Raw genomic sequence first — 15,479 nt, 5'->3', positions numbered from 1 at the left:
TTTCTCCTGGAAACTCTCTTGTAAACCCAGATGGGGTGGGTGGTGTTACAACCTGCGATCCATAACCGTCAGGTGGCACAGCACGAAGACAGGATCTGCCACAGGTGCAGGGTCCAGGACCTGGAGGTGACCGGACAGTGCTCCCTCACACTGATGCGGCTCCTGCTCCTGAGATGCCAGTGACCAGACCAGGAGAGCCACAGGGAGGGACATGAAGGAAGGGTGGGAGAGTGGGGAAGGACCACCTTGGCCCCTTGGTGGTGTCATCTCCTCCTCTCACTGTGAGGGGCAGCCTGACGCCATTGTGGGAAGGTCGCTGCTTGTCTGTAGGAGCAGCTGGAAGGACACAGTGTTCTGTCCGGTCACCACAGCCCTACCCAGTGAGCAGTCGGCCATAAGGAAGATTAAAGGGAGTTAATAACTGGTGAGCTTGCGGGGTGACGTCTTCTCCCGTGTGCTCAGGCAGCACCTTGTCACTGTGGTTTCTGTGACATGATTGGACAGAAGGAGGCCCCTCGGGTGTCCCCTCGGGAGAGACAGGTCCTGGTTCTGGCTTTGTGGGTGCATTATTCCAGAGGACACTGCCAGTCCCCAGGCATCTTACCTTCATTAAAACCAACTTAGGGAAATACATACCTGTGATCCTGTTGAGCAGAGAGCCAGGTTGGGGAGCTTAAGGGAACAAAGGAGAGAGTGGCACCATAAGGGCCAGGGAGAGCAGGGGCTGGGCTGGCTGGGTCCCCGGGGTGGACAGTGAGGCACGTGGCAGGTTGCTCAGAAGGGGTGACATGACCCTGAAGCCCTGTGCTCCTGGTACTCAGGCTTCAGTAATGCCCTTCTAAAGGTTGGGCTGCCTGAGTGACCACTGAACTTGGCCCCACAAAGACATCCCTCTGGAATGGTCCAACACCGGCATAAATTCACCAAAAGTTGGCATTTCTAAGCCATGTATTCAGTGGTGCCCACCAGGTGTGCCTGTAGCCCAGTCCCCCCGTCACCAGGCAGGAACTGCACCTGAGAACAGAGAACTAACACTGAGGCGAGTCCCGGCTTCCACGCACTTATGTAGGGGAACGTACATCATTCGCCATTTGCACTATCCATAGAGAGCTACTTCTGTGTTCCTTCAGAATGATTTAGAAATTGTTTTTAGTGTCAATTGGTTTTTGTTTTTACAATGCTTCTCTCTCCAGTGGGCTATGTGGGCCGGGACAGTGTCTTTGCCTCCTGATTCAGGGGCTGGAGAGTCTGGAAGTGTCTCCGTGGAACAGCAATGGTTTTGAGACAGGTCACTTCTTCAGCCAGGAGAGGGAAAGGACATGGGGACAATGGAAAACTGTAATTTTGGTTGTTGCCGTTGTTCTATAAGGATCTCAACGACTTAGCACAAAGGGAAGCAGGGCTTGTTCCCAAGGCTACAGGAGCGAGCTTCATTTGGGGAGTTTAGTGGGCATTGTCACCCAGTGAGGAGAGCTGCTCGCATCCCTGTCTGCGTGGAGGCAGGACTGCGTAGCAGTGGATACTCTTGTGTCACTACTGTCTACCAGTGGGCAGGCCTGAGCCAGCATCCTCAAATGGGCAGAGAATTCATCCCAAACCAATAGGCATCCCTTCAGGGCCCACCAAGCCACCTCGCGTAGCTTTTCACGCTCAACATGCAGACCTTCAAAAGAGACAGAAATTAAAGCCAGCCTTTCTTCACATCACAACTCCAAGCCCATTATAATGCACAAAGAGATGAAAAGCTCCACCCCCAAGGGGACACCTGATTGGTGGTGTTGCTCTTATGTCAGTCAGGAGCAAAGCAGATGTATAGTTCTTAGTTCGTTCTAGCTTGAGGCCTGTGTTGGTGGCCAGAGTGTTTCATGCCTGAAACACATAAAGATAGATGATAGATGGATACTTCATCCCCAATAAAATGTACACTGCATGTGGACATTTGTAGAGATTCAGGAAAAAAGGGACTTTGCAACTCACTGCAGCTCTGCTATGAGCAATCCTGGCCTTGGAGGATGCGAACTGAGCAGGATAGTGACACCAACCCAGCACCCTAGGCTACCTGCTGCAGTGCCTGATAGGTGGATGACAGTTAGCGAGCTAGAAACCAGGACCACTTGGAAATTACCCAGGACTTGTAGAAAATAACATAAAATTGTCTCTGATTAAAATTTAAAATGTTGAAGAGAGTTTCAAGGAGAATTTTTCTACCATTTTGGAGAACTTGGCAATACACACACATCCATATATATGTGTATATGACTTTATCATGACATGCAAATGTTGACTTTCTATCCTAATATATAAAGATCCAGGTCCGTCACAACCTAAAAGTCTGGACAGACAACCGAACAGCAGGCTAGGGTCCCAGCCATGCTATGATTTGGGAATCTTGGTCCCTCCTCCAACCCTCAGGCTCTGGGGAACCGGAGCCGTGCTGCAATGGGACTGGACCTACCCAAGGTGTCTCAGATTGTGAGAGCGTGCAGGCTGGGCTGAGAGATCCCCCCCAGTGCACAATTTTTTGTGCACCTAGCCTCTAGTATATGATAATTTTCTTGTGAAATTATCGATCTATTCGATATTCTTTTTTTTTTAATCCTCACCTAGGATATTTTTATTCCATTGATTTTTAGAAAGTGGAAAGAAAAGAGGAAAGGAGAGAGTGGGAGGGAAGGAAGGAGAAAGGGAGAAACATTGACGTTAAAGAGATTGGTCGCCTCCTGCACATGCACTGACTGGGGCCAGGAATCGAACCTGAGACCCCTTGGCCTAAAAGCTGATACTCTTAACCACTGAGCCAACCCAGCCATGGCTATTTACAGTTCTTGCAATAATACATAAAAATGTATTATTGGAGCCCGGCCAGTGTGGCTCAATGGTTGATTGTCGACCTATGAACGAGGAGATCATGTTTTGATTTCCATTCAGGGCATATGCCCGGGTTGTGGCTCGATCCTCAGTGTAGAGTGTGCAGGGAAGCAGCTGATCAATGATTCTCTCTCATCATTGATATTTTTCCCTTCCTCTCTGAAATCAATAAAATTATATTTTTTAAAAGATTATTATAAGTACCCATTGTGATTAAGTTAGAATTTTCATAAATAAATCTTCTAAGGTATCTATCTCCACTAAATGAGTAAACAAGAAATATTTTCCACTTCTTCAGTCAGATACTTTATAAAGTGTAAATGTGTGTGATTATATGATCATGAAAAATTATCTCAAAATGATTCTCAAAAAAGAAAATAAAAAACACCCTCTTCCCCTCCCCAAAAAAATATCTAATACATTAGTATATATACTTTGCTAAAACAATATATACCTAGAAATAGGTAAAGTAGCAAATAAAGAGATATTTATATTTTATAAATATCTTGGAATGTCTCCTTCATTCCCATGAATCTAATTATTATACCATCTTTTCTCAATCTAAAAACTCATGGTTTACTGCCTGAGGATTTTTTGTAAGTATTTCACTGAATACTCATTTACTTAAAGGGTTTTCAAGTTATTTTTACCCTTAAAAGATGGCAGTGGCTGCCGCTGGCTGGTACCGGCTGCGCCGCAGGGCACCTCCTCCGTGCTGGGACCAGCTGTGAAAAGCAGGCATTGTGTGCAGGCCCCGTCCCCACTCCAGACCTCTGACACCATTGTTCCTGTGGCTGCCGGGGACACAGTGCTGCAGTTCAGCTCTACCACTGTCCCCAAGAGAAGATCTGAACGTGACCCTCCCTTGACTAAAACGCCCAAGAGTCAATGTATGGATGAAGTTTTAGGTTAAGACCCATGGATTATGCCTGTCCTGCAGCACAGAGCATATACACGGTGACTGTTTCTGACCCTTTTTCCAGGTAACCAATTATGAAAAGATCCTCTGAATATTTACAAAGGAACAGACACGTATGTAGAAGTGTGATGGTTAAACTTGATACTACGTTTTAGCTAAGAGAGGAGACTCCAGTCAAAACGAGTTAAATCTGGACTCCTGCTCCTGGTTCATTTGCCAGCAAATGCAGAGGCAAGATGACCCGTGGCCCAGTGTTGAGCTTCTGAAATGTGTGCCTTTGGCCGTGAGCACACATTTCTGCTCACCCTCTTCCCCTCCTCCCCTTACTTTGCAAAAGTTGCAGGTAGATATTAAACATTCATGCACTTGGCATGCATGAATTCCAACAAGGTTACAGAAAGTGACAGTTATTTCCGTTTGACTGGGACACATTTTTTCTTTATCTCTGCAGCGTCAGCTCCTGCTCGGACTTGTTTTTGTGGCCCTGGGATCACGAGAAATGTCACATCTTTTTGCTGGTTACAAACAAATCATATTTTGGCAAGACTATCAATGGCAATTCTTCCAAAATAGATTATTATACAATTATTCAGAATTGAAAGAAAAGAAAAAAGATATGAGAAAATTCTAAAACTCAGTTCTTGAAGTTGTATAGAATATATGTGAAGGACAGGGTAGCTGCATTTCCTCTGTGTAACTGGGGTTTTATTATTTACTAAAGGCTCAGTGCACAAAATTCGTGCACAGAGGGGGATGCTCAGCCCAACCAGCACCAGCATTATCCTCTCACAGTCCATGAGCTCTCAGGGGATGTCCTTAGTGGTTTGGGCCACGTGTTTCAGCTCCTCTTGTGGCATTTCTATCCCACAAAGGAAGCAGGCAGCACGGACATCTCCTAGGTCTCCAGGAAGGGCAGCGGGAGCTGAGTCTGGGGTGGGAGTGGAGATTGGACCTGAACTGGCCCAGAGCCCCAACAGGGCTCTCCCACCTTGTCACATGGTGGAAGAGGTCCCCGCCCCACAGGCACCCTGGTGCCCACCTGGGGCTGGACTCTGGGCCGAGCTGTCCTGCCTGTGCGTGCACTGAGTAGCTTTGGGGACCCCATGACTGGCAGAGGGTAACAAGCTGAGCTCTCAGCCAGGAATGCGATTCCTCTCAGCCTTTTCCAGCCCAGTGATTCTGTGAGGAGTTTCAGGGTGTGACACCTCATGTCAGATGGGACTGTGACTTCCACACAGGTCAAAAATGAGGTCACAGCTTCCTCCTCTCCTGTAATAAAAGCTACTGCTGACCACAGAGCATGAGGGGAGGGTCTCAGCGCCATTTGGAAAGATGACAGGGACAAAGGGCCAAAATGAGTGAAAGTGAAGAAAATGATTAGGTCAGGGGCCAGGGGCTCAGCCGGGGAAAGCCTTCTTCTCTGTGGCTGCTGAGCATCATGGCTGTCGGGACAAAGTTACTGTGAGAATCACCAGATGTTGCACATGGAACAGAACCCATGTGCATACCAGGCTCCATCTTAAATCTCATTATCTTACCACCCCTGTGCTGGGCAGCCGGGCATAGGGACGGTCTCTCCCATTGTGCAGTGCACAGTGGTGCCCCCAGCCCCAGCCCTGATGTGGGAGGGTTCAAGGGGTGAGCTATTTAGAGCAAATAAAAACTATATGTTCTAGGCACACAAAGGAGGCATTCGAGTGGGCTGGGTGGGTTGATAGGACTCGTTTGTGAAAAGGTTTTAAAGAAACCTCGGGGTAGCCGGGCGGGCGGCCGCATGCCTCTCATAGCTGCAGGATGTCTGCCATAGCACATCCCCGGCACAGCAAGGCCTTTTGTTTCCCTCCCCTCCAGGGTGACCTCTTCAGCGCTGGCCCACAAAGACAAATTCCAGGGCCCGCAGGCCCCGCTGCAGAGAGCGGGCTGCTGGGCAGGCCAGAGACGTGCCGGGACCCCCGTGCCCCTTCTTCTGAAGCCAGGGTGGCCAGCCACGCAGGGTCCCATGCTCTTAGCATGTGCCCCACTCACCCTCACTCCTCTGGACAATGTGATTGTCTCCATTTGTCTTGAAGTTCTATTCAGGGTACAGAACTTTGCGGCCCACTTCATAGTGCACGGGTTTAAAGCAGAATGGAGTCCCCACCTGTCCTCATCTGGGGGGCAAGAATTGAGTGCTCTGGTGCCAGGCACCTGATCCTAGTACATAGCCGGCAGCCAGCACCGGGCTTCTGCAGGGGGCCCCCCAGCAGGGAGGGCCTGGGTCCAAGTTTGATCAGAGCCCCGCAGGGCTGATGCTGCAACCCCACCAGGACACCAAAATGGAAAGGGGCTGCTCATCCCCAGCAGGACTGGCTTGTTGCTGTCTTCTGACTCAGCATATCCTGTGGGCACATATTAGCATTCTCCATGTCAGGAGCCTCATGGGCTGGAAAATAACCTGGGAGTTTTGTTAGGCAGTAAATGACCAACGTTGTACCTTCCACAAAGATGGGAATGTGGCCACACTGTCCACACTGGTCAGTGTGCATATCCCCCTTTGCTGTGTGAACTTGAACCAGTAAGAGGCCTTGAAATAGGGCCATCTGGTCACCTACACTGTGCAGGTGGGTCAGAACATGGCCTACACACACTCCCCAGCACTTATTCTCAGACCAGGTTTTTTCTGTTCTTTTGATTCCAAGTTGCTTTCATTCTGTAGTGAAATCAGGGACTATTACATGGTGGCTATTGTTTCTCTTCATGTCTTAGCTGGAAAAAATGGAAACTTCTCGAAGTTCTGGGAGGCAGCATGAGCACCCAGCATCCTCACCCCTCATTTTTATCAGTTTCCTGGTCTGTAAAGCCTGGGTCGCCTGATGTACCAGAGCAATGTGCATATACAAACCCACAGTGATGACCTCTGGTGAGCCAAGCCTCACTGCATGTTTTCAAAGTGTAAAAATTGGCAAAGCCCCTATTAGCAGAGCAGTGATCAGTTTTCATTGTTTCCGGTCTCATTACAGATCTGATCGGCCAAGAATATAAAATGTATTAAAGTTCCCTAATGACATTAGAGTTGGATGATCCTTACATCTAACATTCTCAGACCTCTAATCACAGGAGAAAAAATTAAATTAATTGTAGGGTACTGTCACCGTCATCTTGTTGCGAGAGGTTAGTTATCTCGTAGTTCAATGTAATCAGCTGGCCGGCACACACAAAGGAGGTCTCTGCATTCTGTGTCACTCTAGTTTGGAGAACAGTCTGGTCCAGCTCTGAGTAACTCCATGAATGCTTTCTGTCCATGCTGACCTGGGAACCCCTGGCATTCAGAGGCAGGAGCAAACTCGGGAGGTGAACCAAGGTGGGGCTCACACCGTCTCACTCCTACAGACGTGTGTGTGCACAGCTCCCACTGCGGGGACAGCACCCTCCCAGGTCAGCCCAGAGGGGTGAGAGCCCCTGAGTCCAAGCACCAACAGCAGCAGCAAGCGCTTTGACCGGGAGAGGAGTGACAGGAGGCACTCAGGGCACACAATGCCATCAAACACAGAAGGTTGTGCAGCCCCACACACCACAACAGGTTCAAGGTCATGGGCATGTTTGAAACTGAACTTTCCTTCTAATCGCCGTGGCTGCGAGTGGCTGAGTGGGGCGGGTCACCGACGCTCTCAGTGTGGGAGTTAGGAGAGCGGACTTCAGCTATTGGAAGAGTGAATAACATGTGGCCCACTCCCCTGTGGTCTATTTTAAAAAGCAGAACTGAGCGTTGTCCATATGCATCCTGATTTATTGCACCTGGAAGAAGCCACGGGGGGCGGGCACCCTGAGTGCCTGCCTGCCTGCCTGCAAGGGGTGACTTCCATGGGAATAGCTGGATTCAGGGCATAAGCAGGGCCACCATCGCCTTTTGCTGGAACCCCTCAGTCTTGACAGCTGTCAGTCTTGACCCACAGTCAACACCATCCCTGATGTCACCATCCTGTGATTTTAATATCCCCACCTTCCAAGGGCCCGTGCAAACCCATTGAAGTTTTCTGGGCCTCATTCTGGAAATTAGATCAAAGGGTTATTGGGGTGGTTTTTTGTTGTTGTTTTTATTGTATTTTATTGATTTTTTTTTTTACAGAGAGGAAGGGAGAGTTAAAAACATCGATGAGAGAGAAACATCAATCCGTTGCCTCCTGCACACCCCCCACTGGAGATGTGCCTGAAACCAAGGTACATGCCCTTGACCGGAATCGTACCTGGGATCCTTCAGTCCTCGGGTCCATGCTCTGTCTACTGAGCCAAACCATGCAGAGTGGGTTATTATTTTTTAATAATAACCTGCAGCTCCTGTGGAACGTGCACAAAGGCAGAGTACTGTCAATGACACTCCGGCCACGTCAGATCCCAGCCTCACACTGCGCCATAGGCTCGGTGACCAGCGTCTCCCTGAGAGTTGGGCACTGGCTCTAACAGGATTAAAGCTGATATTAATTGACAAATTAGCACTGCACTTGGCCTTCCAAAACCACAGCACATCCACAGATTCCGACGTCCCCCTCCCCTTGTGCGCGGGAGCAGCTACTTTCAGGGCACCAATGCCCATCCCTGTGCCTCACAAACGGCCACATTCAGGGACACAAAGCCCAACTGTGGTGAACATGTTGGTATTCAGATGCGCTCGTGTTTGGTGAATGCATGGAACCCAGTACAATGCGGCACTTGTTATCCTCCACATTTGCATGATGCATATGAGCCGCAGAAGCTGAAGCTCAGCTAGGAAATCGGGCTCTTTCTGTGGGACCTAGGAATTAGCTTTGCCCCCCGCAAACTCTGCAGCCCCATGCCGGCCATGGTTTCTTCCTGCGATGAGGTGTGTTGTAAACATTGGTGTCCCTCGTGGTTGAGTTGATTCAGTGGTCACAGAAGACGTGCTGGGTTCGACGTGCCGTGTTTCCGAGGCGTGAGCATGGCCGCATCAGGCAGCTCTCCAGGGAGTATGGGTGAGGTCACGGTGGTCCTGGTGCCAACTGTCTGCCTTGGGCTTCCTAACTTGCAAGTGTTCATGATATTTGCCTGGAGTAAGTCACTGTGCTTTGCAAATACAGGCCAATTCGTCAACTGCATGACAACTGTCCCTCATGGGACAGCCTCTTGACCCATCTAACTACTTATCCACCCACCTACCACTTACTGAGGATCTAATGTGCACCTAGTGATTTTAATGAAAGAGAGTAGAACTCTTAGCTTTTTGCTATTTATGTGTGTGGAAGTATGTGTTGTGGACATACAACCCTCTCAAATAGAGGTGACAAAGGAAATGACCCTGTATCACGTGGCCTGCACAATCATCCCTGGATAGTCCCCTTCCTCCCCACCCAGCCTCCCTCATCTCTTCTGGAGGCAGCCCCTTGCCCTATGCCCATCTGAAATTTGGTACACCCCCCACCCCCCACCCCACCACACACACACACACACACACACACACACACACACACGCCTGCTAGTGTCCCCCATTGTTCTAGGAGAGGCCAGCCACTTGCTCACCCTGGAAGCCCAGCACAGTCTGGCCGGTCCACCATCTCCCACCACATCTCTCCCCTCCCCACCTGCTCCCACCTTAGACTTCAGGCCTCTGTTTCTTCCTGGAGCACACACTGAGCTTAGTCTGCCCAGGCCCCGTCCTGGGGTTCTTTCCTCCCTAGTAGCACCCCCAGTACTCACACGGCCACAGTCTCCTTCCCCCCATGTCCCTCTAGGGGCCTTCCTGACCCCTATCCTGCTCTGTTTTCTTTCATATTATAACTTGGTATGAAATTACATATTATATCCACTTCCTATGGCTGTCATAACAAATTACCACAAACTGGATGACTAAAAACAACAGGGACTTATTTTCTTACAGCCTGGAGACCAGAGGCTGAATCAAGTTGTCGACAGGACCACACTCCCAAAGGCTCCAGGGGAGGGTTGTCTCCTACCTTCTGGTGCTTCTGGCAAGCCTTGGCATCCTTATCTTGTAGACACTTCAGCTCAGTCCCTGCTTGTGTCATCCAGCAGCCTCTTCCTCATGTGCCTGTGTCCAAATCCCCTCTTAAAAGGACACCAGTCCTCAGACCAGGGCCCACCCTCCTCCAGTGTGACCTCAGAGTATCTTGATGATACCTACAAAAGACCCTATTTCCAAATAAGGTCACATTCATAACAGGGGTTAGGATGTGGATGTACTGTTTGGAGGGACATTATTCAACCCATACATACATCTTTATCGATGTTCATGAGATAAGGTCTCATCTTGTTCATCACTGTAACCCAAACATCTGGCACAGGACATTACACTTATTAGGCACTCAGTGAATGTGGATGGATAGATGGGTAGATGGGTGGATGGGTAGTTAGATGGGTGGGTAGATGAGTGGGTAGTTGGATGGATGAGTGGGTGGGTGAATTGGATGGATGGGTGAGTGGGTAGATAGGTTGGGGGGTGGATGGGTGGATGGGTGGATGGATTGATAGGTGAGTGGAAGGGTGGGTAAATGGTTGGATAGGTGGGTGAATCAGTGGGTGGGTGGATAGATGGGGAGTGGATGGGTACATGAATAGGTGGGTAGATGTATGGGTATGGGAGTGATTGGTGGGTAGGTGAGTTGGGGTGGGTGGGTGGATGGATTGATGAGTGGGTAGGTGGATGGATGGGGAATAGATGGGTGGAGGGGAAGTAAATGGGTGGGTAGGTGAATGGGTGGATGGATAGGGAGTGACTGAGTGAATAGGGAGGTGGATGAGTGGGTGGATGGATGGATGGATGGATGGGGAGTGGATGGGTAGATGGATAGGTGGGTGGCTAAACAGATGAATGGCTGGATATATATTGGGTAATGTCAGTGAACAGATTGTCAGACAGTTAGGTGAATAGGCGGTATTGCAGGAAAGTGTGAGTAAACCACATCCTTGTAGATGAGTAATAAAGCTCACAGGAAATTCATATTCATTGATTTAAACCTAACTTATATTGATACAATAACTTGAGATCAAAACAGCTGTATTGCCATTCTTGGGAGAAACGCTGTATTTTTATAAAAAGCAGTGAACTGGGACACAGCGTGAAATGCCCCATTTCCCCACGGGCGACCGCACTGTTGCTGCTCCCAGCGCAGAAGCGGGAACACAATGTCCTGACTGAGCATTTCACGTGGGGCCTCCGGTGGATTCTGGGCAGGAATTCTAAACGCCCGCTTCTCTGAGGCAGGAATTGCAGAAAACCGTGGGAAGCTCCCTTTCCACCAAGAACACTGCAAATACCTTTTGTCAAATAAATGCTCCCAACATGTTCGCTTAGGCCCCAGGGGCTTTCTGAGCATATATGTCCCACAAAAGTGCCCACTGTCCTGGGTTCTCCAAACAGAGCCAGGGCAGCACCCAAGGGAGCCTTTGACAGGATCGCTCTGTGCTCGGCCGCTCCGCCAGGAAGCCCCCTGCACCTCTTGTAGGGCCCACCTCTGCAGTGGCAGGCCCTTCCCGGGCCCTGGGGCACAGAAGCAGCCAGGCTGCCCGGCCCAGGCTGGTGCCCAGGCAGATTGGCCACCACGGCACCATGGCCCAGGGCTCTCTGTGGGTTTTGTAGGAGACCCGCGGAGCATCGGGGAAGAAAGCGGCATTGTCCCGCGGCTCTGCACGGCCCTCATTCACATCTCACTGTTGTTTGCAGGAGAGGCAGATGTGGGCCAGAACAATGGGCCCCCCTCTTGGGACACAGCGGTGACAGACTCCAAGCGCACAGCGGACCCAAAGAATGCCTGGCCGGACGCCAACCCAGCTGACCCCGGCGGCCGCCCCCACTTGATCCGCCTCTTCTCCCGAGATGCCCCGGGGAGGGAGGACAACACCTTCAAAGACAGGCCCTCGGAGTCAGACGAGCTCCAGACCATCCAAGAGGACAGTGCAGCCGTTCCCGAGGGCCTGGATGCAATGGCGTCACAGAAAAGACCCTCCCAGAGGCACGGATCCAAGTACCTGGCCTCCGCCAGCACCATGGACCACGCCAAGCACGTCTTCCTCCCGAAGCACAGGGACACGGGCTTCTTCGACTCTCTGGGGCGCTTCTTTGGAGGTGACAGGGGTGTGCCCAAGCGGGGCTCGGGCAAGGTGAGCTCTGAGGAGTGAGGAGCCTTTAGTGTGAATGGAAAGGAGGGAGTCCGCGGCGTCCTGAGCCACAGAGGCGATGCCCTTGGCTGTGTAAGGTGTCGTCCTTTCTGGAAATGCTTTCTGGCTCGTGGGAGGGGCCAGGGCTGCTGCTCCTGTGATTTCCACTTAACTCACCCTCTTCCTCCTCATTTCACGAGGGATTGTCCTTAGGATGTGGCTCGGGGACGCAAAGTCATACTGAGGTCTGCATCCCTGGGGCGGGGTGGACGCCGCACTGCCCCGTGCCCACGGGTCTCCTGGGTCTTACCCTCAGGCTTTGTGGCTGATTTTGCTTCTGCTGCCCACGCTTTGGGCTTCACCAGCGGGTCATGCTCATTTTTTTGTCTGGGCCTGCGTGCGGCTTGCGTGGTGTTGCTTTGCAACAATAATGTGATGGAGGTCTCTCTCTGGAGCAAGCTCGCTACTTCAATTTGCCTCGAGCAAGCCTTCCTCCTCCTCCGAGTTGTTTAGGGGAAGAGGGTGGAGGGATAAGCGCGTGTATCTATGAATCAAAGCTGTATTATTTTGTGATTCCATTCATTTGGATATAGAGTCTATGAAGTTTCATTATTTAAATGCTCTGTAGATTAAAATGTATCCCAAGGAAAACCATCCCTCCTGTGGGCCAGTTTCCGACAATGTGTCCCGGACGTGGTGATGAATAGGTCCTCTGTGGCGAGAGTCTCATGAATCTCCAAGTGGCATTCCGAGAGCACACACATAGCATGTCACGTGACTTGCTGGGGTGTTGGGCGGCTGGGTAACTGGGAATGGAGGGAGGTTTTCAGAAAAGCCCCCGGCTTCTTGGGTGCACTCACAGTCCCTGTAAAATGCAGGGACTGTGCCTGTTCAGCAGGGACTATGCCTGTTCAGCAGGGCCTTGGGGAGTGTGAGACGCTTTGAACGTGGGGCAGAGGGACCTCGGCCTGGGAACAGCACCCCCAAAATGCTGGGCGACTGAGTTAAGGAGTTTCTAAAATGTGCTTTCGTCTGCTCTGACTACCGTGCTGAAATGATTGGCGATCATGAACTTGTTTGAGACGACACATGTCAGTGGTGAGATGTGACAGGGCTTGGGGTTCCAGGCAAGGGTCACATCCTCGCTTGCCGTGGCTCTAGGTCAGGGGTCCTCAAACTTTTTAAAGTGGGGGCCAGATCACGGTCCCTCAGAGAGCTGGAGGGCCGGACTATATGAACTACTAATTCCTACTGTAACACCTTGGCTGCGCTCACTGCCCAAAAAACCTGGCGGGCCGGATCAGACTCCCCTGGGGGCTGCATGTGGCCCGCGGGCCGTAGTTTGAAGACCCCTGCTAGGTGAATAACACCTGGTATTCCTAAAGGCTTGTGGCCTTCATCTCCGCTTGGTTCTTCCAGTGGCTGTCTGTAGCCACATGCCTTTACTTTGGGCGTCTTCCTTTCCCCTGCAGCGTCGGTCATCTGACCCACTTCTAATGCTAACTGCAATCTGAGCTGCTTTTCCAAGCTCACCGGCCCTGGCTGCCCACGGGCGGCTCGCTCTCGTGCTGGGCAACCCATGTGCATGCAGCATCGCCAGTTCTGAAACCTTAAGCTCCTCCAAAGGTTAACCTATGTAAATGTGCAGAAAAGATTCAATAACCTGAGAGCGTATATTATAAAATGAGCTTCATTCCAGGGTCATGGTTTCAGTTAAAATAAAATTGTGAAAGCTTTTATCTCCGTCATTGTGACTTTATCACAGAATGGATATGTAAGCACAATACACCATTTCCCCCCCGTCAGGTAGAATTACAACTGTTATTGCTTTAAGTCTCTTATGTGCTTCAATATTTTCAAAGAATAGTTTCTTTGAAAAGATTCTAGATTCTAGTTTCAGGAGTAAGCACTGGCTGTGCAAATAGATTGCCAGATTTACCAACAATTCGGGATAATCGGAACATTCACACAGGACTTTTAAAAATAGAAACAGTGTTTAAGTAGTTGTGCTAGGCTTTTGGAAGTACCCGTTGTGTTCGCTGCTGACTTAGGAATAAAGGCTTTAATGATCAGCCTTTTGCCCTTTGATGCCTAAGTCATTGATCAGTTTGCCCCAGAGCCGGGCGGTTGCTCATGACAGACATGGGGCAGATGCCTCCTGTGCAGGGTTCTGGCGGAGAGGATGAGTGAGAACTCCTGGCAATGTTTATTCAGCTCGCCTGTTATTGTCAGTCTTCATTTGCTTTTAAACACTGGAAAGGTGAGCCTAATCCACTGCACGCCCAGCAACACGCCCACAGGGCCCCAGAGGTGTGTGGACTTGAGTGGGGTGAGCTGCTGGGGGGCTCCGTTCTGGTTTTGTTTCTCCTTTGCTCTGTCTGTAACTCTGGAGAGCTCTCGCTTTATATGCCAGAAGATTCCTTTGGGTTGAAGCTTGAAAATAAGGGAATCCCAAGGTCTGGCTCTTGTCCACAGAGCCCATGTCACCATTTCTAAGATAAGCGCTCAAGGGTCACAGAATGCTGAAGGGTACCTGCAGGCCTGGGTGGTCTCCTGCTCTGACAGGCATGTGTCTGGAAAAGCAGCTGTTCGGTTCGCCCATCTAGAGTAGGTTTGCTGGTAGAATTGTGCAGGATGGCTCAGAGCCATGCCTGGACAGAGACAGGGGACTGTGCTGCTCTGGGCACCACCACCACCACCCCCTTCCCCGTTCTGGGCTGTACCGGGACCGCCCCCAGTCCTGGGAATGCACTCCACACCTACTCTCTGTGTGGCAGGGACTTGACATTCAAGGAAGGGACATTATAAATTCCTTGAGGAGGCAGAATCTTTGGGAGCCACCGTGAAAAGTGCATTGACGGAGAACACGCTCCTTTGTTGGAAGAGGGAAGAGAGGGCTGTTGCTGGCTAAGCACCAGCCCCCGGATGTGGCGCCGGTGAGGCGTGCTGGGCATTGAGGACGAGATCGGATGAGCTGATGGGTTTGGAAAAGGTGGCTCTCCGCGGCCGCATCCTCCCCTCCTGCTCTGTGGAGCCCGCATCACTCCTGGGCCAGGGCTGGGCCGTGGCTGCTCAGGCCTCCCTGGCCAAAGCCCGGGAGCCCAGCTGTGGAGACTGAATGCGTCCCTCTTTGGGGGGACCAAGTAAGAAGGTTTACAGGTAACCCTGGACAGTTTCCAGGTGGGGTGCCCGGGAACACAGATCCGTTCCCCTCCTCAGCACACTTCTAAACAGGGTTCGTCCTGATGCTTTTACCTATTTTATTCTCCTCACTCTGCCTTCACAGCCGCGTGTGGAAGTGTTCCGTCATTCAGTGTTACTTCTGTACCTCGAACGTGGGTCATGTAAAGCATTGTCATTGAATGCGATGGGGTCGAATCAATCTTGTCTATTTAACCACAGTGTTCTGTTTCCTGATTTTTTATTTTTTTTTTGCCACTGCATTTTAATTTCATTAAGCCACATTTCAGTTCTACAGTAACTTAATTCTTCACTGTTAACACGATACCCTAATTGTGGCGGCCTACTCTGTAACCCTGTGGGGAGTAGAACCCTGGGAGAAGGAACAGAGGACACAGTGGGACGC

At 50.6% G+C, this 15,479-nt stretch overlaps 1 protein-coding gene across 6 annotated transcripts in view; it reads left to right on the top strand.

Annotated features, from left to right (window-relative positions):
- The window catches only part of MBP (myelin basic protein), a 77,667-nt gene that overhangs the window by 34,100 nt on the left and 28,088 nt on the right, over positions 1 to 15,479 (top strand). For all 6 annotated transcript variants that reach the window (XM_084887686.1, XM_084887684.1, XM_084887689.1 and 3 more), the window contains exon 4: positions 11,460 to 11,896. In XM_084887686.1, coding sequence (XP_084743812.1) covers positions 11,460 to 11,896 — 437 coding nt within the window. The remainder of the gene's footprint in view (positions 1 to 11,459; positions 11,897 to 15,479) is intronic.

This window comes from Pipistrellus hanaki (genome assembly GCF_964339955.1).
Source record: "Pipistrellus hanaki genome assembly, chromosome: 6".
Classification (NCBI taxonomy): Eukaryota; Metazoa; Chordata; class Mammalia; order Chiroptera; family Vespertilionidae; genus Pipistrellus; species Pipistrellus hanaki.
Note: the sequence above shows the minus strand (reverse complement) of the source record. Positions and strands in the feature narration are given on the sequence as shown.